The sequence below is a fragment of the Chanodichthys erythropterus genome, chromosome 1 (assembly GCF_024489055.1).
Source record: "Chanodichthys erythropterus isolate Z2021 chromosome 1, ASM2448905v1, whole genome shotgun sequence".
In the NCBI taxonomy this organism is placed as follows: Eukaryota; Metazoa; Chordata; class Actinopteri; order Cypriniformes; family Xenocyprididae; genus Chanodichthys; species Chanodichthys erythropterus.
In genome coordinates this window covers 26067498-26089589 of record NC_090221.1, presented here as the reverse complement: position 1 = coordinate 26089589, position 22092 = coordinate 26067498, and the positions used below count along the sequence as shown (strand labels likewise).

General features: G+C 34.5%; 1 protein-coding gene across 1 annotated transcript; it reads left to right on the top strand.

The window, feature by feature from the left end:
* Positions 1–1671: 1671 nt before the first annotated feature.
* Positions 1672–20950, top strand: polr1d (RNA polymerase I and III subunit D). Its single transcript, XM_067390921.1, has 5 exons — positions 1672–1768; positions 7812–7909; positions 8161–8237; positions 10404–10486; positions 20334–20950. The coding sequence occupies exons 1-5, from the start codon at positions 1733–1735 to the stop codon at positions 20376–20378; spliced, it is 339 nt and encodes a 112-aa protein (XP_067247022.1). The 5' UTR covers positions 1672–1732; the 3' UTR covers positions 20379–20950.
* Positions 20951–22092: the final 1142 nt, after the last annotated feature.

Here is a 22092-nt window from a genome sequence, read left to right as displayed (position 1 = left end):
TTGGTGGCATTCACTTTCTCTTAATGTGTAATTATGATATATCTAAACTCCCTATTAAACTTTCCAACTTTCATCGGCACGTTCTCTTAGCTTGGGCTCTAATTTATAAGCATAACTTTTCGCCACATAGATGTTTTATTTGGAACAATAAGAACATTTTATTCAAGAATAAGTCTTTGTTTTATGATAATTGGTTTAACAATGGTTTATTTTTGGTGGAGCAGTTGTTTAATGAGCAAGGTCTTTTGTTCAGGTACTCAGAATTTCTTTTTAAATACCAAATACCAATAACCCCAAAAGAATTTGCTACGGTTATGGGAGCTATCCCTTCTGGTTTATGTATGCTTTTTAAAAACTCTAATAACTCCTCAATATCTACTGCATTCTTTCCTAGACCTTGTGATACTCTTATTGGTCAAATTTGTTTCTCTGAGCGGAAAGATAAAAATGATAAAATAAGATTTTTGATTTCTGTTCCTCCTGTAATCTCCTTTTGGAATAATTTGTTTTTTAACCTTAATTGGAAAAAAATCTGGTCTCTACAGCAAAAATTCTTTCTCACAAACAAAGTGAAAGAAATTTCCTTTAAACTCATACACAGGTTTTACCCTGTAAAGAAGTTTATACAAAGATTTAAAGCTGATCTTGAGATAACATGCTCTTTTTGTTCAAGTTATGATGAAACTGTGGTACATTTATTTTGGTCATGTCACTACACTCAGAAGTTTTGGAATGACATTGGTGTATTTGTCAAGTGTAAGATTTTGCCAGGCTTTTCAGTACATATGAGAAATATTATATTTGGGTATTATGACTCAGACCCCATAAATGAAAATATCTGTTTTGTTATAAATTTAATTTTTTTCCTAAGCAAATTTCACATTCATAAATGCAAATCCTCCAATTGTAAACCTGCCTTTGCTGTTTTCCTAAAAGAAATGGAAAATTATTTAAATGAAATCTCAATATCTACTAACAAGAAAGCCATAAGGACTGTTAGGACTTGCTCTGCCTTTGATCTCTTTACGTGATCATGTTTAGTTGATGGCCCTTCTTTTATTTTTTATTTATTTTACTCTATTATTTTTTTATTTAATTTTATATTGTTTTTATTTATTTATTTATTTTTGTTCTTTGTTTCCTTTATATTTCTGTGGTTGTGATGTATGCCTATTCGTCTGTTCTGTATGATCTGTGCGTTCCATGCAAAAAAAAAAAAAAAAAAAAAAAAAAAAGATATGAGTGAAAGGTTTAATTAATCGATCTGTAAATATCTTGATATTGATTAAATATGTTAATTTTGCAGTCTTGTTGAAGAAACAGCTGCCCATTTATTTTGTCATTGTAGCATAACCAATAAATTTTGGGTTAACTGAAGTTCTTATATTTTTAATTTAACTATGCCTAATCTAACCCCCAGTTTATTCCTTAAATATATTATTTTTACTACGATAAATCCAAAATCATTATCTCTTGAATATGTTGTTAATTTCTTTATTTTATGCAAACATTTTCATCCACAAGCAAAAGTGGCTTAAGTAGAATAAAATTACACTTTTCTTCTTCTTCTTCGTTGATTTTCACACTCCAGTCCAGTTGGTGGCGTTAATACACCATAAGTTGGCTTTGTCAACAGCCATTAAACGTACAAGAAGAAGAAGCCTTCGAAATGAGACGCAGAACAAGCTGATAATAACACTGCGCATGCGCGGCTCAACACCACATCTACAGCATGGCTGAGCCTGGGCAGAAACACGCGTTGGAGATGGCAAGTAAAACTTCGTTCATGCATTTTATGTACCATTTCTGGTGAAATTTGACGATTTTGAATGTTGAATGTCTTGATGTATTCGTGGACTGTATCACTAGGCTGTGTCACTGGTGATTTGTCTGTGAAGCTTAAAATGTTTCTCCACTTTGACAAGTCAGTACAAAGTAAATATTTTCATGCTATATCTGCTTTTTATATTTTTGAAAAGCGGACCCTGAGAAGTGATCATAATATCTTTTTTATTAATAATATAATATTGGCATCTAAACCTCTGCCTTTCAAAAATTTAAACGCCAAGAACCATAATTTCCATAACCAAATTGTCAAATATTTAAACGGCAACCATCATATAGATATATTCGCCTATATTATATTGTAATATAAATATTATTAATATATAGATATTGAGCACTTCTCCGGGTCCGCTTTTCAGAAATATAAAAGCAGATATACATTAACAGTATCTTAAAAATATTTACTTGGCTTGTTAAAGTGGTGAAACATTATAAGTAAGTTAGCTTTGTAGAGACTATATATAAACGCTATATAGCCCCCAAAGAGCACACGTTTTATCAAGTTTTAAGTTTTATAAAGACAAGTTTTATCCAGTTGATCGATTTATAAAGAAATTAATTATCAAATAATCATTAGTTGCTGCCAAAAGTCTCTTTCCTTTAACCATTTACTAGACTGGGTAAACCCAGTCTGATCTGCCGGCGATTTGATTTCGCCCGGCAACTCAGCCTGGAAACCCGTACATTCATTTCTACTGCTTCTGTTACACTTTTGCGGGAACCAATCACAGACTGGCTTATCCACCTTGCTCGCTATTGGTGGGTATAACAAAATGACGATAGAGAAGCAACGGCAAGCAGGACCGTCAATCTAATTCCTTTTAACCTCTCGACGATGCTGAATGACTTCTTTAGTTTAGCAAACAATCGCTTGAGTGGTTTTTTTTTAATTTTTTTTATTGCAAAACCTGCAAAAATCGCTCGATGCAATTGCTGCTTCTGCAAACCGCTGATCAATGCTACAAACCAATACAAACTAAACCTGCCTGGAGGAGGGCGGTGCTAAGATGGCGGGTTGAGCAATCGTGTTTTCCGAGGCTCGTGATAGTTGTTCCCAAAAGTTTGATTAAAGAGAGTAATTCCAGCAGCTTATGTCAAGATGTCTGCACAAAAACTCATTAAACCTGCCAAGCTGAAATTAGTCCCCAAAGGAAAAGATCTGTCACCTAATATCGAAAAGAAAGATGAGGCCAGAGAAACGGAGCACGACTACACGATGGAGGTTACTGTGCTAAATAAAAGGGAACGAGGTGATTGCTCCCTTCCTTCGACGCCATGTAAAACTCCGGCAGAAAAAAGGGTTAAGCCAACAGCCGAAAGAGAGAAGAATGAGATTTCTAACGAAACCATTCTGGATGCAATTTTAAATCTGGAAAAGAGGGTGGACGAGAAGTTGGCGGATTCGAGTGAACAAGCCAAGCAGAGTAGCGCAATGATTGCAAGCTTAACGAAGGCGATTCAGTTCAACACGGAAGAGGTAAATGAGTGCAAGAAAAGAGTAAAGGACTTTGAGACACAAAATGAACATCTGCACAAGACAACTGTGATCTTAAGGAGAGAATGAGAGAACAAGAAAGATATAGAATGAGGTGGTGTCTCCGTATCAAAGGCATAGAAGAAAAAAAGATGAAGATATCAGATCACATGTCATCCAGTTACTCAGTAAAATTGCACCGGAAATGAACACAAAAATGGATGAGGCTGTTGACATCGTCCATAGGCTGGGAAGAAGGATGGACAATAAAAACAGAAATGTCATCGTGCTGTTCACTCAAAGGCGGGTGAAAGATGAAATCTGGCGTCGCACAAAAGCTTCTCTTATCTGCAAGACGGAAGGAATTCGATTCGCCGAGATGCTTCCAAGGGAGGATTTGGAAGACCGACGAAAGCTGTGGCCTCAAATCGATCAAGCAAGGCGGGCAGGAAAACTTGCTTTTTTTTCACGGTCCATACGGTTTCATAGATGGACGACGGATTGAGGTTGACGGATGAAGTGATATGTTTCGAATTGTCAGGTAGTTGGTAACTTTTCAATGGGGCACGGGATCGTTATCTAAGGCTTCGGTTCACACAGAGACTGAGTTACTAGTAGTAGTTCAATTTGTGTTTTACTAGTTCTCTTCATCTGTGTCTTTTGTTCTGTTTTAACGTTGATGATTAAGGACAATGATTTTTAGTTCACTGAATGTTAGGGGCTTAAAGGACATTTGTTAAAAGAAAAGCTGTTTTTTTTATTTTGTAAAGGGCTAAATGCTAACTGTATTTCTACAAGAGACTCATTCTTCAGATTTGGATGCTTCTTTTTGGACTAATCAATGGGGTGACAAGATATTTTTTAGTCATGGTTCAAATCGTTCTGGAGGAGTGTCAATATGCTTCAATAAATGTCCTGGAGTAGTCATCACTTATAAAGCTGATGAAAGTGGACACTGGTTGATGGTGGTACTTAAAATTGATGTTTTTTTTTTTAATTTTAATTCATATTTATGACTTTAATAATGCAGCCCAAAACAAAAAATTAGTTGAAGATATTTCAATGATAATTTCAGAAACCAAAGTTTTATACCCATCAGATAATTTTTTTAGTTGGAGGGGACTGGAATATGGTTCCAGATGAATGGAAAGATCGATGGCCTCCTAGACTCGACAAAGGGCGGTTTAATATTAGTGTGGATTTTTTGAAAACGGAAAACAATTTGATGTTTGAAGATCTTTAAATCCTGAAGTTGAAGGCTTTTCATGGTTTAAGCCTAATGGGGAGAGCAAGTCTAGAATTGATTATTGGATGGTCAGTGACAACATTTTAAAATATACTTCACAATCTACAATCTCTAAAGCTCCACTAACGGATCATTGCTTTATAGATCTTGTGTTAGAACCTAAATTTAAGCAATTTAGAAACAAAAGTTACTGGAAGTTCAATGCCTTTCTTTTACATAATGAAGAATTTTGCAATAAAATTAGAGAATTAATAAGGGTTATAGAGAGAGATGATTCTTTTGATTGTAATATAAGTAAATGGGAATTTCTTAAATTTAAAATTAGGGAATTTTCTATTACTTTCTCTAAGAAACTAAACAAAGAAAAAAGGGAATATGAAAGGAATTTAATTTGTGAAATAAGTCAGTGTTGTAACAAACCAATTTTAAATAATTATGAAAAGGAGAAGGTGATGGAGCTTCAATGTAAATTAGATCATTTGTATCTGGAGAGGGCACAAGGTGCTTATATAAGATCCCGCGCCAAGTGGATTGAGGAAGGCGAAAAGAACTCTTCATATTTTAGTAATTTAGAAAAAAGCAGACATCAAAGAAATACTATAAGTACTTTAATGATCCTAGAAGAGGAATGTTAAGATTTTAGAAGAATCGTAAGAGAAGTGTTCGTTCTATTCAAAACTTTATTCTTCAGATTTCTCCTGAGTTGAGTCATCTCTTTTTTTGCTAAAATTCAAAACAATATTCCACGTATTAAGAGCTCCTTTAAAGTCTTATGTGATTTAGATCTTAAGATTGAAGAATTGTATTCAGTGGTAGATAGAATGCCTTTAAATAAATCCCCAGGGACAGATGGGCTCTCTAACCATTTTTTAAAATTTTTCTGGGGAGATCTAAGAAAACTATTATTTAATTCCCTATTCGAATGTATTGAAAGAAAATAACTGATAGAAAGTATGAAACAAGGCTTAATTACATTGATTCCCAAAAGTGGCAAAGATAAAAGATTTTTGGACAATTTGAGGCCTATTACTTTGCTTAACACAGATTAAAAAAAAATTTCTGGGGCTATCGCTGCGAGGCTAAAAAAGGGTATTTCTACTATAATTAGTGAAACACAATCTGGGTTTATGGGAGGAAGGTCAATTCATAATAATATTAGATTGGTGTTAGATCTAATTGACTATAGTGATGTGGTTCAAGGGAGTGGATTTCTTATTTTCTTAGATTTTTACAAAGCATTCGATGTGGTTGAACATCCATTTATTTTGAAAACTTTGCAACATTTTGGTTTTGGAGCAAGACTTAAAAGTTTAATTGAAATGTTATATAATGGAAAAATAGCTCGGTAGCTCTTGGTCATGGAACCTGTACAAGATTCCCAGTTAAAAGGGGGATTCGTCAAGGATGTGGTAGCTCACCATTGCTATTCATAATGGTTGCAGAGCTTTTCTCTATATTGATAAAAAATAATGGTATTGAAGGTTTAACAGTGTTGAACAGGCAAATAATTTTTCAGTCAGTTTGCTGATGAGACAACGTTGTTTTTAAAAAATGAACATCAAATTCCACTAGCCTTGAATGCTGTTAGTCAGTTTTCTAGGGCCTCTGTGTTACATTTGAATCTTAAAAAATTTGAAATGTTAACATTACATGACTTCCCCTTACAGTCATTATTTAATATACAAATCAAGAGGGAAGTTAAATATTTAGGGATAATTATTTCTAAAGATAGAGAAGCAATAGAGAGTAATAATGTGTTGAATAACATAGATAAATGTAAATCTATACTAAATAGATGGCTGCAGAGGGATCTTTCAATCTTTGGAAGAGTTCTTTTGTCTAAAATTTCCAGATTAATCTACCCAGCTTTCTCCTTGCCCATATCGACACGAATGATTAAATTAATAAATAGGGTGAATTTTAATTTTATTTGGAGGAGTAAATGTCACTATATAAGAAAGGATGATATGATTAAAAATTATGAGGAAGGTGGTGTGAATGCGATTTGATTTCGACATTATGAATGGGGTTTTGAAATTGAAGTGGTTAAAATCCTTTGTTCGAAATAGTAACTCCTTTTGGTTTATTGTCCCCAATGCAATTTTTAGCAAATTGGGCGGAATACAATTTTTTTTACGTTGTGACTTTGAGTGTACCTCGCTACCAGTTCAACTTTCAACCTTTCATCAGCAAGTGCTGCTGTATTGGAAACTATTGTACAAACATAACTTCACTCCTCACAACACTCCAGTTTGGAATAACAGATATATAAGGTTCGGCAGAAAATCTGTATATTTTGAGGAATGGAAAGCCAAAGGGATTTGGGCGGTGGCCCATTTCTTAGATGTTAATGGAAATTTGTTACTGTACAGAAAATTTTGTGAGAAATACCAACTGCAGTGCTCAGTTAATATTTACAATAGAATGATTAGAGCTATTCCAATTGCTATAAGATTAATGGTTATAGAAGACAAAATTTTTGTTTTCCAATGTCTCCCCAGAATTGAGGCAGCTCTCCTTGGAAGGTTGTGACTTTTGTGACAAAAAAAATGCACAAACAGAGTCATTAGAAAACTAATTTTACATGTTTATTATCCAAATCCTATCAAACGGGATTATATACTTAAGGATTTTGATAACTCTGAAATTAAAAAAATAAGAAAAAATATTTGTCTTTTCACCTCCCTCCTAAAGCGAAAGTGAATTTCAAAATTTTAAATGAGATTTATCCCACCAATGATTTTTTAAGATTAAAATTTAATTTTGATGGGAAGAATTGTTTTTTGTGAAACAAATATTGAAAATTTAGAACATGTGTTCTTTTTTTGTGATATGGTGCAACCTTTTTGGAGAGATATGCAAAACTGGTTACGGTCTAGGGAGGTTGAAGTCCCTTTGTTTACTGTAAAGATAATTAGGTTTGGTATTTTTTTGGAAAACAAAGAGTTTGAGTTTATTTGTAATTTTTATGTCTTGGAAACAAAGAGCGTGTTAAACTTCATGTTGCTGCTGAAACTCCAGCTGTGAAACCAAAAAAACAAAGCTTCATTTAACCATGGTGGGCCTTATGAAAACAAAGCTGAACATTTAGCCCACTTCTTAGATAAGACAGAAATGTATCGCCATTCAAGCTTAAAAATATTGAAAGTCCTAATGTATTTGTGATATTAGGCATCACACTTCTGCCTGGAAGTCTCCACAGCTGTGTCTCTCGATATATATCAGCAGTCTTCTACTTTCGAATAGGTACGGACAGATGGAGCAGATGAGGGTTGTGTGACGTTTGTGCTCCATGAAGAGGACCACACACTCGGCAACTCGCTCAGATACATGATCATGAAGAGGTAAGATAAGCTATGAGATTTAACATTATGCCTGTTTTTAAACGTGATGCGGTTTTTACATTTTTTTGTTTTGTTTATCCACCAACATTGGTTGCCTTTGTGTCATCAGTGAGATCTTTGTCAAAACAAGTGATGTGGACATGCTATAAACAGCCGTTGAGATGAACATTGTGGCAGGAAATTAAAAATTGTATTTCTGCATCTGTCTTGGCAGTGTTTAGTTTAATTCATGTGTGACTTTATTTCCTCAGTCAGGATGTGGAATTCTGTGGATACAGCATCACACACCCATCAGAAAGCAAAATCAACTTCCGGATACAGACACGAGGTGAGGGAACTCCTTTATTCACCTCAGCATGTCATATCTGACAGTTTGCGTTAGGCTACCAAGGTTGATACTGAAATTCTAATAATTTAAAGGGCACCTATTATGCAAAATTCTCTTTTGCATGGTTTTTGGATATAAATGTGTGTTGGCAGTGTGTGTACCCTATAATGATAAAAATCCAACTACTCCTTTTTTCCTTTTCAAATCCAACTATTCCTCAGAACAAGCCTTTTGCAGGTTCCTGGCAATGTGATGTCACTTTAGCCACAGGCCCCGCCCGCGAATGTTGACAGACACTGCCGTTTTTTACATAGAACCGCCCTGAGCGAGTTCACAGTGAGTTGTACACAGTCTGCCATTGCTGCACTGATGAGAACATCTCCCAAGCGTTTTAGGTGTTCTGTAGCCGGATGGATTAATCCACATAGCTCTCTCCATTTACTCCCTAAATCTGAGCCGATGAAGACGAGGTGGATCAATTTTGTTTTAGAAGAAAATGCTCCCTCAACTCTACTGAAATTCATTTATGTCTGCGCAAATCATTTTACACTGGACTGCTTTGTGAACGAATGTCAATACAAAGGGACATTACAAAACAGAGAATGTGCTAAAAATTGTTACTCAAGGATAGATCAGTACTGTTTGTGATCCAGCTTACAGTCTCCAGAGTGATACTGGATATGGCAGTAATGAAGGTTACTTCATTACATCACTTGCACTGTTTTATTAAGCTCTTACAGAGATTTTCTAGAGTGAAAACAGACACTTCATCTTTTGTGTCTAGTACAGTAAACATCATAAAACTAATCTGTAAATTTTTGGCCATCATTCGGACGGGGTCCGGTACAAGGCTTGTACTGATATAACTTGGTGGATAAAAACAAGAAGACAATATAAGTTATAACCGAGCCCAGCAGCTCATTTGCATTTAAAGGGCACACACTGAAATGGTGTGTTTTTGCTCAACCCCAAAAAGTGGCAATTTTAACGTGCTATAAAAAATTATCTATGGGGTATTTTGAGCTAAAACTTCTCATAGGCCTACACACTCTGGGGACATCAGACTTATTTTACATCTTGTAAAATGGGGCATAATAGGTCCCCTTTAATGATACCTATCTTTATGTTGTACTGGTAGTCAAATTTTTGATTTTGTTCATATTTTTTCAGTAGAAAGACAAACATAAATAGTAAATATCTTTGACATTTAATATTTTGGCTTTCATCACTGAGTAATCCACTATTTTGTAGAGGGGGGTCAAAATTTCAATTTTCACCTGAGATTTTGGGCCAAATTAGAGGGGTGTAAAAATGACTATAGAAAGATGGCAGCAGCATTATTTTATTTTTACACAGAGATTGGTAGGTCTATTAGTAATATCTGTTGTTTTCAGCCATCTTTGTTTCATTATATGCAGTTCAAAAATGTCAAAAAGCACTTGTGTTTTTTTTGTTTGCATGCCTGTAACTCAAGAAGTATTAAAGAAATTTCTTTAGTTTCTGGTTCTTACAAAACTTTCCTTTTGGTATCTGCTTTATAAAGGTCCTCAATGGTTTAATCCCAGAGATATGGAGATCTTAATGGCATGATTAAACTTGTAAATTGTACACATTTTCAGTGGTCAAAAACCATATTCAAAAAGTGATTCACTTTGCATACAGCTGATACTTTTTTCTTTTAAAAAAGGAATATCAGAAGAATAAATAATGTTAACTAGAAATGTATCATTTTTTGGCTGTGAGGTGAAGACGACATCTCCCAAGATTCCGCACTCTATCTCAGCGTCATCTACGCATTTGTTTTAAATAGGCAACCTCTAGCGGTGAAAAATTTACATATTGTAGCTTTAAGGCTTTTATAGATTTATTATTAAAAATAGTCTGGGAAAGTGACAAGCTCAAAATAAAATATAATAATAATAATAATAATTCTGGCAAATACTTAATTTCATTACTCTTTAAAATGAAGAAAAAGTCACAAAAGTTTTATCAAGCATTAGTTTGTTCCATTAAAATCATAGTGGACAGAAGTTTTCCTAATTGAAGAATCACCATTGTATATCTGAAACTTGCAGAACCCAAGACTTGGGTATGACTGTAGGTAGCATGTCAACATGTTTATTTTCAGTGAACATAAGTTTATTATCTCTCTGATCAATGTTGCAGAAGGAATTCCAGCATCTGAACCTCTGCGCAATGGGCTGAACAACCTGACTGAAGTGTGCAAACATGTCTTGCAAACATTTGAGGTAAGACTGAACATGCAAAGTATTGTTTCCTCTTAGGGGTGGGCGATAGACTGGAAGACATTTGACAACCAGTATACATTGCGATTGTGCTCACGTGACGACGTTGCAGTGTTGCATCAATACAGAGGTTTATCTTTTTCATGCATTTTGAAGCCTTGCGTGTTTAAATGTACAAGTGATTTTAAGCACAGTTGGGCTCAAAGAGAGCTCCATTCCTCTACTCGTGTTCTGACAGGCAGTTTTCTGTGCACACACCCTCAAAGTGCAGTGTCTGCTTTAATGCTGGCCAATATGACTATAGATATCATGGTGATATGAAGTAGGACTGCAGTGACACTATTAGCATGTTAGCCAGGGTGCAAAGCGCCAAATGAGGGTAAAAATCAGCATTGAACCTGAGTTACTTGCCAGTTGGGTTAGGGTTCTTTTTTTATTTTTTTTTATATATATATATATATATATAATATTATGAACTTTGACAGTACATAATTGTGAGAATTTGATATGGCTAGGGATGTACTAAAGTGAAAATTTTGGCCGATACCGATCATTCTTGAAATTTGAAATGCGATAACAGATATATTGTACCGATAAATCTAAATCCAAATTTTGATAGACTTTGATAGCCTGATTTAAAAAACAAAACAAAAGGCTCACCATTAAAAGCCTAAACACTTCAACATGAATCAAATATATACAAAACAGTAGCAGAGTTTCAACCAGTGTAAGATTCCTTAACTTTTAAAATTTATTTTACACTATGGCCAACTTTCTATATAAAAATAAAAACACAAAAAAAACTAATGGTAACGCTTTAGGGTTTAATTTTGTTAGCATTAGTTAACATGAGCCAACAATGAATGAACAATATTTCTACAGGATTTATTAATCTTAGTTCATGTTAATCTCAGCATTTTCTAAGACATTTTTAAGATCCAAAGTTTTATCTGTTAACATTAGTTAATGCACTGTGAACTAACATGAACACAAATATTTTATTATATTAACAATATTAACAAAGGTAATTGCTCTCTGTTGGTTCATGTTAGTTAATGCATTAACAACTAAATAGTTTCTAAATAATATTCACACATTATATCCAAAAAAACTAAGTAACAGTCTCTGTTCTTATTGCAGTCCTTCCAGGATTTCGCGGCCTAAAATGACTGAATTTGTGGTGGCTTTTCTTAAAATTTGTCGCAATATTTACAGCATGTTTTCATGGTTTCACAGAGATCATCACCCCCAGTAGTGAAACGTTTTAAAACACTTTATGATGTAATGAAGCCTCATTTACTTAAATCATGTAACTTTGGCAGTTTGATACTCCGAACCACTGATTTGAAACAAAACATTCGGAAAGCTGCAAAGCTTCATGAAGCAGTGTTTTGAAATCGCCCATCACTAGATATTGTTGAATAAAGTCTTTATTTTGTTTTTTTGGTGCACGAAAAGTATTCTCCTCGCTTCATAACATTAAGGTTGAACCACTGTAGTCACATGAACTATTTTAAATATGTCTTTAGTAACTTTCTGGGCACTGAAAGTGTAAATTAACTTGCTGTCAATGGACGCCTCACTGAGCCATCGAATGAAAGTCTTATGGGTGTGGAACAACATGAGGGTGAGTAATTAATGACAGGATTTTCATTTTTGGGTGAACTAACCCTTTAAGTTCTAAGGTGGCACCACCCCCTCATTTGGCAGTGCTGTGAGGGCTGATGGAAAAGCACTGAGCTTGAGATGCAGATAATGTTAACTTTTTTTTATTATTATTAATAAATATTAAAAATATATACTAGGGTGTGGAAATGGCTAATAAGCCAATAAGTGCTCCTCTGCAGCATCTACTACAGTAGTAAGTTATTCTTTTTTTATTTCTAAATAAGTGTTTGCTGTCCTACGTCGTGAAACTAGTTTTACAAATGGGGATAAACTAATATGTATAAACAAATAAATTTTTGGACATCACATTAAAAATAGCATTCAAACTGGGCAATATTTAAAGCTTTGAAGTGCTGGGAAAAGTTGTGTGACGCACTTAAAATCACTCGAAAACATTAGACCATTTCTGCCACAAGTTATTTCTGTTAGTGTCACAATGTTTTTCATGGTTTCCAGATTACACATACGCTGGGAAGAAACCGCTTGAATTCACCACAGAATTAATAACATCGCTGTGAAATCTTGTGAGGAGTTCACGTTCATCACAGAATTCTCTGTTAAACCACAGAAATCAGATAAAATATCAGATATCAGATCAAACAGTGTCCACAGCGCCACAGTTTGTTCTGATATCTGTGGTTTAACAGAGAATTCTGCGACGAATGTGAATAGGTCTCACAAGATTACACAGCAATGAAATTAATTCTGCAGTGAATGCAAGCGGTTTCTTCTCAGCGCACATGTAGAAATGTTGTTGTGTGATCGAGATCGGCCCGCTGCTCTGAACTCCAGTCGCGACGCGTTGTCTATTATTGGTCCAAGCTGCTCAGCTCAAACATGCATGTTGCGATGACGTCACGGGACGTGTCTAAGCCCAAAATCTGCGGCAATTAAGAAAAAATGCAAGATCCTCCGATTACTGCAGAGTTTACTTGATTTTGCGATAAATTCAGCGATCGCAGAATCGCAAAATCCTGGACCTAAGTGTCACTAATTAAACTAGTATATACAGTTAATTGTTCGCCTCTTGGATGTCTGCATCTCAAGAGAATGCAAAATGCAAGCGACAAATTGTTTTATTAACAAAGTTTGGGAGGAACACATTGAAACAGTCTATCTAATCAGCTCGAGAGGAGGAATATATACACAGACGAGAGCCAACTCGCCTATAGTTACTTAGTCAGTTTTTTGCATCCCTCCACCACCCCGCTCATCACTCTCGGCTGGGGATATGGGGAGAACTTTGGGTTTGGACTAAATTTCAAGCTCGGAGCCCTCGATCTCCTTGGACAGCACACCAAATAAACTTATTATATATATATATATATATATATATATATATATATATATATATATATATATATATATTTTTTTTTTTTACTCTATTCAATCATTTGTAAATGTAAACTCATGAAAACCACTGTCACAGGTAATTGGACAATATTTATTTGTTAAAGATTTCATTTTTGGCGTCTCATTGTAGATTCAAACCTATAAATCAAAATGTATTGCATTTATGAAGAAAATGTTCTGCACCTAAGCCTCTTTTGCTATTGCCTCAATAGTGTACAGTGTCTTTGGGTGGATTAGGATTGTTTGTGATTTGGTCTTAGTGATTTAGGAGTCCTCCTGACTACTCCTAAAGTTTCACAGCTTTAGGAGCTAGTTTTACCATTAAATGCTTTGTGAAATACTCTTAGAGCAAAAATTTAGGACTCCTAAAATTAAGACTGACACGCTCATTATTTTTAAGAGTTTCTCCTAAATCTGCAATTTAGGAGCTACTTTTAGCCTTTAGATGTCCTGTGACTACGGCCCCAGATATTTCAGCAAAATTACTATTTTTGTGCTGAATATCCCTCTCTACCGCGTTCCGTCTGTCTGACTCAGGTGCGCACGCCGGCTCTCATTCAGTAAAGTTTGAAGCTTAATGCAGACTGTCAAGACAAGCCTTTATGCAAATGGAAATGTTTGCATGAATTTGTAACATTTACAGATAAGGATATAGCTGTATAATGAACGTTTTGTGCTGAGGATGCACATTTATCTGTCAAAGCGTCTGACAGGGCAAGCCATTACGCTAATGCATTAGCTTGAAGCTTAAAATAAAAAATTCTCCTGTTTTGATCAGCTTTGATCACGTACCTTTTCCGCAGCAGCTCACTCTGGTTCCTCCACTATTTTTATTTATTTTTTATGCATTTTGTCCATAGAAGTGCTGTAATTTGACGCGAATGTCTGAAGTCTTCCGTGCACAGTAGGCAGACCCAATTAATCGATAATGAGAATCCATCAGTTTTATCGAATTGTTGTTGCAGCCCTACATTTTTTGATATTTTTGATATATTTTTACTAGTGGGTGCAGGACACTATATTTTGCCATTTTCACTTACATAAAGGAATTAAAGTAAACTGACATATTTTACCCAAAAATTCTTCATACAGTGGACTAACAGTAAAATTGGTAGTAAATTGGTTCCAAAAATTATTCAGACACTTTGACCTGACCATGTTTTTGTTTGTGTTATCTGACATAATTAAGATGAATTTTTTCTGACAGTTTAACAGTTGAGTTTATATACACACACACACACACACGTGCAAAAGTCTTAGGCATGTTAGTATTTCCACCCTAAAGAATTTTTAAGACCGTTATTTATATCTCTTGCTGTAGTGTGTCAGTGTGGCACTTAATGTTCAATTGTTAAATGACACTTGTCTATAATTCAAATTCACACAATTCAAATTGGAATTTTCCAGCTCCATATGCATGTGTATATGTGCGTGAGTATGGAATAAAGTCTCATGAATGAAAACTGCAACCCAATGTCACAAAAAGACTTGTATACATGTATGTAGTTTGAAGTGTTAGATTCTTTCGTTCATTATTTTTCTTTTCTTTTTTTTCCAAATAAAAATCAGAAAATGTATTCATGTTTTGTCTATTTAAATTCTATTTACAGGCGAGCAATATTCTTTATTTATTTAAGTACAGAGCCCCGCACATGACATGAGAAAAAAACAAAATCTGCGCATGATTTACTAATTTGTTCCCTCAATTTACTAAATCGTGCACACGATTTACTATTTTGTTCCCTCGATTTACTAAAACGTGCGCACTATTTACTGTTTTGTTCCCTCAATTTTATAAATCATGCATGTGATGGTGACTTGAGGGTGAGTAAATTATGACAGAATTTTCATTTTTGGGTGAACTATCCCTTTAACAAGCTCTCACTCACGGACTAAGGGGACTTCGCCACTTCCAATGGTTATGTTTTGTTTTGTTTTTGTTTTTTGTTTTTCTGCGGCTAACTGACTAATACCATCTTGGTCGACAACCTCTTCTAGTCGACTATAAGTGGCCAGCCCTAGTGTTTGAACATAAATGTGTGTTGGCAGTGTGTGTACACAGCCACCCTATAATGATAAAAACCCACCCACCCCACATTTGTGTTGTCAAAAGTAACGACTTTGGTACCTATCAGTACTGAAACTTTAAAAATGTGATGCTTTGAGCGCTGTTGAGCGGATTTGTAAACGCCTGATTGGCCATTGTGTTGACGCGCTCATCGGATATGTCTGTGATTGGCTTCGATAATCAACGCGCAGCAGCGTTGAAAGCACATGGAAGTGTTTGAATTTGAAAGCGTTTTAAAAGCGGGAGCGCTTGAAAGCAGGCATCTGTCTGTGGATTGGTCCGCAATAGACACCTGCTTTCAAAAGCTAGTATCAAACTTGTATCTGTGTAAGTGCTCGTTAAAGAGTGTATTTTTACTCTTACTACATTTTTACAGCGTTGATCATTGAAGCCAATCACAGAGGTGAAACAGTTCTCTGTTAAAAAAAAGAAAAAAAAAGTGCACGCTGAAGCGCGTGTACAGGTCTCTGTCAAGAGGTCTCTTTAAAGTCTTGTGCTTGAACGGTCAAATTCACACACAATTATGTCAACATGCCCATGTTGGCGAGTATCCTAGCAAGCATAGTCGGTTATATCTTAAGTGAACTTATACACTTGAGAAAGAATGCATTTGTTCAGTATCAGTGTACTGATCCGTGTATTATGTCTTAAAGAGACAGCAGCCCTTGCATTCCTGCTGTCTGAATGTGTTTTTAATGTTAATCAAACAACAAAAGACAAGGAAATTGCTCATGACTGAATAGTAACTTAATAATTAATTGCTTGATCTTTATTTAATTTACACAGTGAAGATTGCATGCAATGTTGTTTTACATTTTATTAGATACTTTATTCAAATTCTGTACCTGAAAACTGGATACAAAACCTAAAAAGCTTTATTTATCTGTATCTTTGCTTTACTGTATTTATTTGTGCTGTTTGATTATTTGTTCGTATTTTCTTTTTTTATTTGACAGTAATAATTTTTTTTACCTGAATATAGCACATACCGAACCGTAGCGAAACCATTAGCCTAAAACTGTGACATTCTCCTTTCACATACATATATTTCTACTCTCACACACAGATTCTCTTTTCACATAAACACATTTCTACTCACACACTTACCTTCTCCTTTCACATACACATTTCTACTCTCACTCACTTACATTCTCCTTTCACATATGTGTATATTTTGGGTTGTTTTAGCCCAAAATATAGGACAGTACACAGGTTGGACTAATTTTACCCAGCAAATTTGGTTGTTTATTTACCCAGCATAAAGGGAATTATTTTTTTCTATGATATAGCTTGCATATAAAATAATCAAAACCAGTGGTTCCCAACCTTTTTAGCCTCAATTACCCCCACAGCCCTATAACAGCCTCAACCACTTTAAGTACAAAACTGCTATAGGTCTGATTTTTAGGGAAGCGAACCGCCTAATCTAATCCAGGTAAAAATCACATAGAACAGTCATGCAATGAAAATGTGTTTTTGCAATTTTATATAAGTAAACCAACCCACAAACAACCAAAAAACAATATATAGACTATAAACCCAGCAATGGATATTGAAACAAAACAAACAATGAGCATGTGAAAAAAACAGACTGTATGAATGTAGGCAGGCTCGGCTTTAAATAGGTTTCACAGTCCTTGAAACCAGTAAAGATGGCAATTGTAGTCTTGAAACATAGAATACTCCACTCCACAATGAATAAATCCAATGTGCAGTCAATCCCAAAAAGAACAGTCAAATTTTCATAATCCTTGTGCATGAGATCCAAAAGATCCACAAGGTGAAGTAAAGACACAGTTCATGAATGGACATCATCTTTTGAACTCCCAGCAATGAATGGTAGTCATAAAATTGCCAGTGGCAATAAAGAGTCCTTCTACAATATAAGACATAAACTTAACATTAGCAAGGAGGCCACTTAGCAAATAATCTCAAACCGTACAGAAAACATAGAATTAGCATGTACATTGATTACAAACCCATACAAAGCCACACCAAAAATATATAGTATAAATAAAGAGAAAGAAAAGAAAAGATTTCTTACTTTGAGCTCAAAACCTAAGTTTCCAAATCAGGACTCAAAGTGGTTTGTGGTAACACAGAAGATAGGCCATGCTTCCTCTGCCCAACAAATCTAACTTGCTGTACTACACACCTGGGTATAAACCATACACCCGGGTCTCCTGGCGCCTCTGGTGGTGTGTAGTAATATTACACTCAGTCAGAAAGGACGTCAACAGGCCTTTGCCTGTTACAGCCCTACCAATAAGGCTCATGTTACCCCTTTATCAACACTAAACCAAAGTACAGTTTTTATATTTTAATAGTTGTCACAATTACCTAATTTGCCAATGAACCAGTTTTATTCATTGTAATTAAGACTTGAAGATAATGGGAACATTTGAATGAGAAACTCAGTATAATTGTAAATTTAATTGGACATTCTAGCACTTCAGTTGTTATGATGACAAAAAACAAAAAAAAAATTATTCATCCTTCAGAGATTGTCCTCATTTGTAAAACTGAAAGTTTCAAGATGTAAAAAATCAACATTTGATGGAAAACAAACACATTTTTTTGAGGTCATGAGCACGTTTTTGGTAATATTAGACATTTCCAAAGATTTTTTAATTAGGCTAGACATTACAAGATTGCTAGGTTTAAAAATCAGTTGTCAAAGTTCAACACTTTATGTACTGAAGTAGGAAAAGTTACAAAGTCTCATGAAAAATAAGAATATTTCAAATTACGAATGAATTAGACAAAGCAAGCCATTCGCGCGCACTCCCTTAATCACTGAAGCTGTAGGTCAGCACACTTGTGAAAAACTATCATTTTAGTCAATAAATTTGACTAAAGTGCACAATAAATCTTTAAATTACAATGTGTCTACTACACTTTTTTTTTTTATGAGAGGATTTTTTTTTACTCAAGAATGGATCAGTACCAACTGTTTGTGATCCACAGTCTTCAGAATGATACTGGGTAGGAAATCATGAAAGGGAGAGCACACACTTTATTACAGGTCATCTGAGTTGTTTTACGGATATAAAGTTTGCCAATTTAAGCACCCCCCAAAAATGCACAAGTTCTCTATAGATTTGTTTACTGTTAGTTGTAACGAGTGTTTTGTGTAATTTGCTGTGTATGTTGATGATAATGCAATGGAGAGAGTTTATGGATACGACTTTAATACGCTCTTCTTGTACTGTTTTATTCAGCTCTTATGATGATTTTTCTTGAGTGATGCTTTATATTTTGTGTGGTGTACACCTTAAATTTTTACTTTAATAAAGCATAAAAATACCCTAATGTGTTTGCAGATGTTTAGGAAACATAAGTTCACCTACTTGTTTCTCAGAAAAACAATGCTACAGCCAGTTATTCTACTTTGAAAATGTGCATTCCGTGTCGGAATGTCTGTCTTTGTTTTGGTCTGTGCAAAACCTTGTGCTGCCAATTTATCCAATAGTATTTCGACATAACCAGTTGCCAGTTGGTGGAAAACACCGCGTATTGCAGCCATGGAAACCAGCAAACAAACTGGGTCAGAGAATCGGGCAATAACGTCAGCTGCGCGTTCTCGCTCTCTTCTCTGTCACGGTTCGCAGGTTTTCGCGGTCACACCAAAAGCGCACGCACTACTGATCTATATAAGTGAAGCGAACAAGCCACGCTCTGTCTCAAACAGAGACAGAAATCAAACAGAGTCACAAGTACCAAAATAATCGCCGCCTTGTGCTTAAACTGTCAAATACATACAAAAGTATGTCAAAACCAGCGGCACAGGCAATCTTGGCAAGTATACAGATAAACACCATCAGTTTTGAATCGCTAAATAGCTAAGAAAGTGAACCCATGTTATGTGTAACATTGGGTCCATTGAACAGTGTTCATAAACTCTTAAAGGGACAGCAGTCCAATATTCCTGCTGCTGTCTGTCATGTTAATCAAAGAGCAAAAGACAAAGAAAATCACTTTCTGCTCTTGACTGAATACGTTTTATAACTTTAATGGTAAGAATTTTTGCAATAAAGACTACAGAAATTAAGGTAACCAATGCAAAATAAAAATAAAACCCAGTTAACCCGAAAAACGTAGTTTCATAGCTCTCTTTATTCTATTACATTTATTTGAGCTATATTTTATTACTGACTTTTTTTTTTTTTTTTTTTTTTTAATGAAAATAAATTTTTGTTTGTATATGTTGTCATTTATAGTTCTTAGAAAGAAAATCGGAATCGGCAAACAATATGTATCGGCCGATCACCCTAACAAAAAATTGGAATCGGACAATAAAATTGGAATCGGTGCATCTCTACTAAAAAGCCTCTGATGAATCCATCTAAATATATCTATGAACGACAGCATATCAAAACAGATAAATCAACTCCTCAGCTTACAGTGTTTAAGTCTCCTCAGCTTTCATTGTCAATTGCACTCCCTATTGTTGCTGGAAACCGTATGCTGTAAAAGCTGGCAACCTGCGTCTTTGAACGAGAGGACAGGCCAAACAATATTTTGAATTTGGACTGCAGTACCTATTTTGAACACTGGGTGTCATTCCTACATTGAGCCCCTTTAATAACTTGATAACTCATCAGTAAAGTTTTGGCCATCACTCAGATGGGGTTTGCTACAACTAACTTGTACAAATAGTGGATAAAAGCAAGGCATTGATTGTGAAGTCATTTGCAAATACAGTGTTTTATAACAAGACTCAAACAATGTTGTGTTTCTCTTGGATCCTGTTTAAAACAGGCACGGATGAAAGCATTCAAGGAAAAAGAAGAATTGATGGCATGAAGATCAACACTTGTACAGTGCCAGACATTGATTTGCTGATCCAGCTTCCTCAGGATTAAAGAATGTAGAAGCTTTGGGAAGGAATGGAATGTGTAGCTCGAGTAATTGACAGTCAAACATGTTCTTGGCAGTTCCACTCTTTTTTTTTTATTTATATATATTTGTTTGAATTTGTATATTGATGTGATTATCCTTTTTTCTTTTTTCTTTTTTTTTCTTTTTTTTGTGAGTACAAGAACATTGGTTAATAATGCCAGCGTACAAAAAAAAAAAAAAGTTTCAGTACCTATAGCAATGGTACATATCCAGTAAAAAATAAATAAAAAAATGAATAAATAAATAAATATGTATGAAAATGGTTATAAAATGATTCAGAATGTGTTTTAAAATTATGCAAGTAATGCAATTACAAATATAAAAATCACAGACAAAATGTATTGGATTAATATTAATCAGCAGTGTTTAAAAATGATACATCAAATAAGTGATACATGTGCTTTGATCTCACATTTTTCATTTTGATATAGCATTCCTGAACAATAAAAAACGTATATATGTAATGTCTTTTGCAAGTCTTCATTCCTACTCTCTGAGAGAGAGCTTTTGCATTTAACGTTCTCGTGCCACATGTGGAATTAAAAGCATAGTTTACCCAAAAAAGAAAATTCTGTCATTTACTACCAGAATTGTTTATCAACATTCTTGAAAATGTAAGTTTATGACAATTTTTTCTTTTTTGGGTGAACAATCCCTTTGTCATCAAGCCAAGATTCCAGTGCTCCTGTTTGATTGATGATTTATCATAATGTATGTGTGTGAATTTCACGAATATAATTAAGCATGTGTGTATATGTGTGTGTATATATACACACATTAGTACAGTCCAAAAGTTTGGAACCACTAAGATTTTTAATGGTTTTTAAAAGAAGTTTCGTCTGCTCACCAAGGCTACATTTATTTAATTAAAAATGCAGTAAAAACAGTAATATTGTGAAATATTATTACAATTTAAAATAACTGTTTTCTATTTGAATATATTTCACAAAGTAATTTATTCCTGTGATGGCAAAGCTGAATTTTCAGCATCATTACTCCAGTCTTCAGTGTCACATGATCCTTCAGAAATCATTCTAATATGCTGATCTGCTGCTCAAGAAACATTTAATGTGTACAATTGTACAAAATATTTGTGTACAATATTTTTTTTCAGGATTATTTGATGAATAGAAAGTTCAAAAGAACAGTGTTTATCTGAAATCTAATCTTTTGTAACATTATAAATGTCTTTACTGCCACTTTTGATTGATTTAATGCATCCTTGCTGAATAAAAGTATTCATTTCTTTAATTTCTTTTCATAAAAATAAAAATTCTTACCTACCCCAAACTTTTGAACGGTAGTGTATAATGCTACAGAAGCTTTGTATTTCAGATAAATGCTGTTTTGAACTTTCTATTCATCAAGGAATCCTGAAAAAAAAAAAAGTACACCACTGTTTTCAACATTGAAAATAATCATAAATGTTTACTGAGCAGCAAATCAGCATATTAGAATGATTTCTGAAGGATCATGTGACACTGAAGACTGGAGTAACGATGCTGAAAATTCAGCTTTGCATCACAGGAATAAATTACTTTGTCAAATATATTTAAATAGTACAGTTATTTTAAATTGTAATAATATTTCACAATATTACTGTTTTTTTTTACTGTAT

Bases quoted from the DNA above. Each gene is read 5' to 3' on its own strand.
- polr1d (XM_067390921.1), top strand. From the start codon at position 1,733: ATGGCTGAGCCTGGGCAGAAACACGCGTTGGAGATG. The intron at 1,769-7,811 runs GCAAGTAAAACT...ACTTTCGAATAG, and splicing joins AGAAACACGCGTTGGAGATG to GTACGGACAGATGGAGCAGA. The intron at 7,910-8,160 runs GTAAGATAAGCT...TTATTTCCTCAG, and splicing joins AGATACATGATCATGAAGAG to TCAGGATGTGGAATTCTGTG.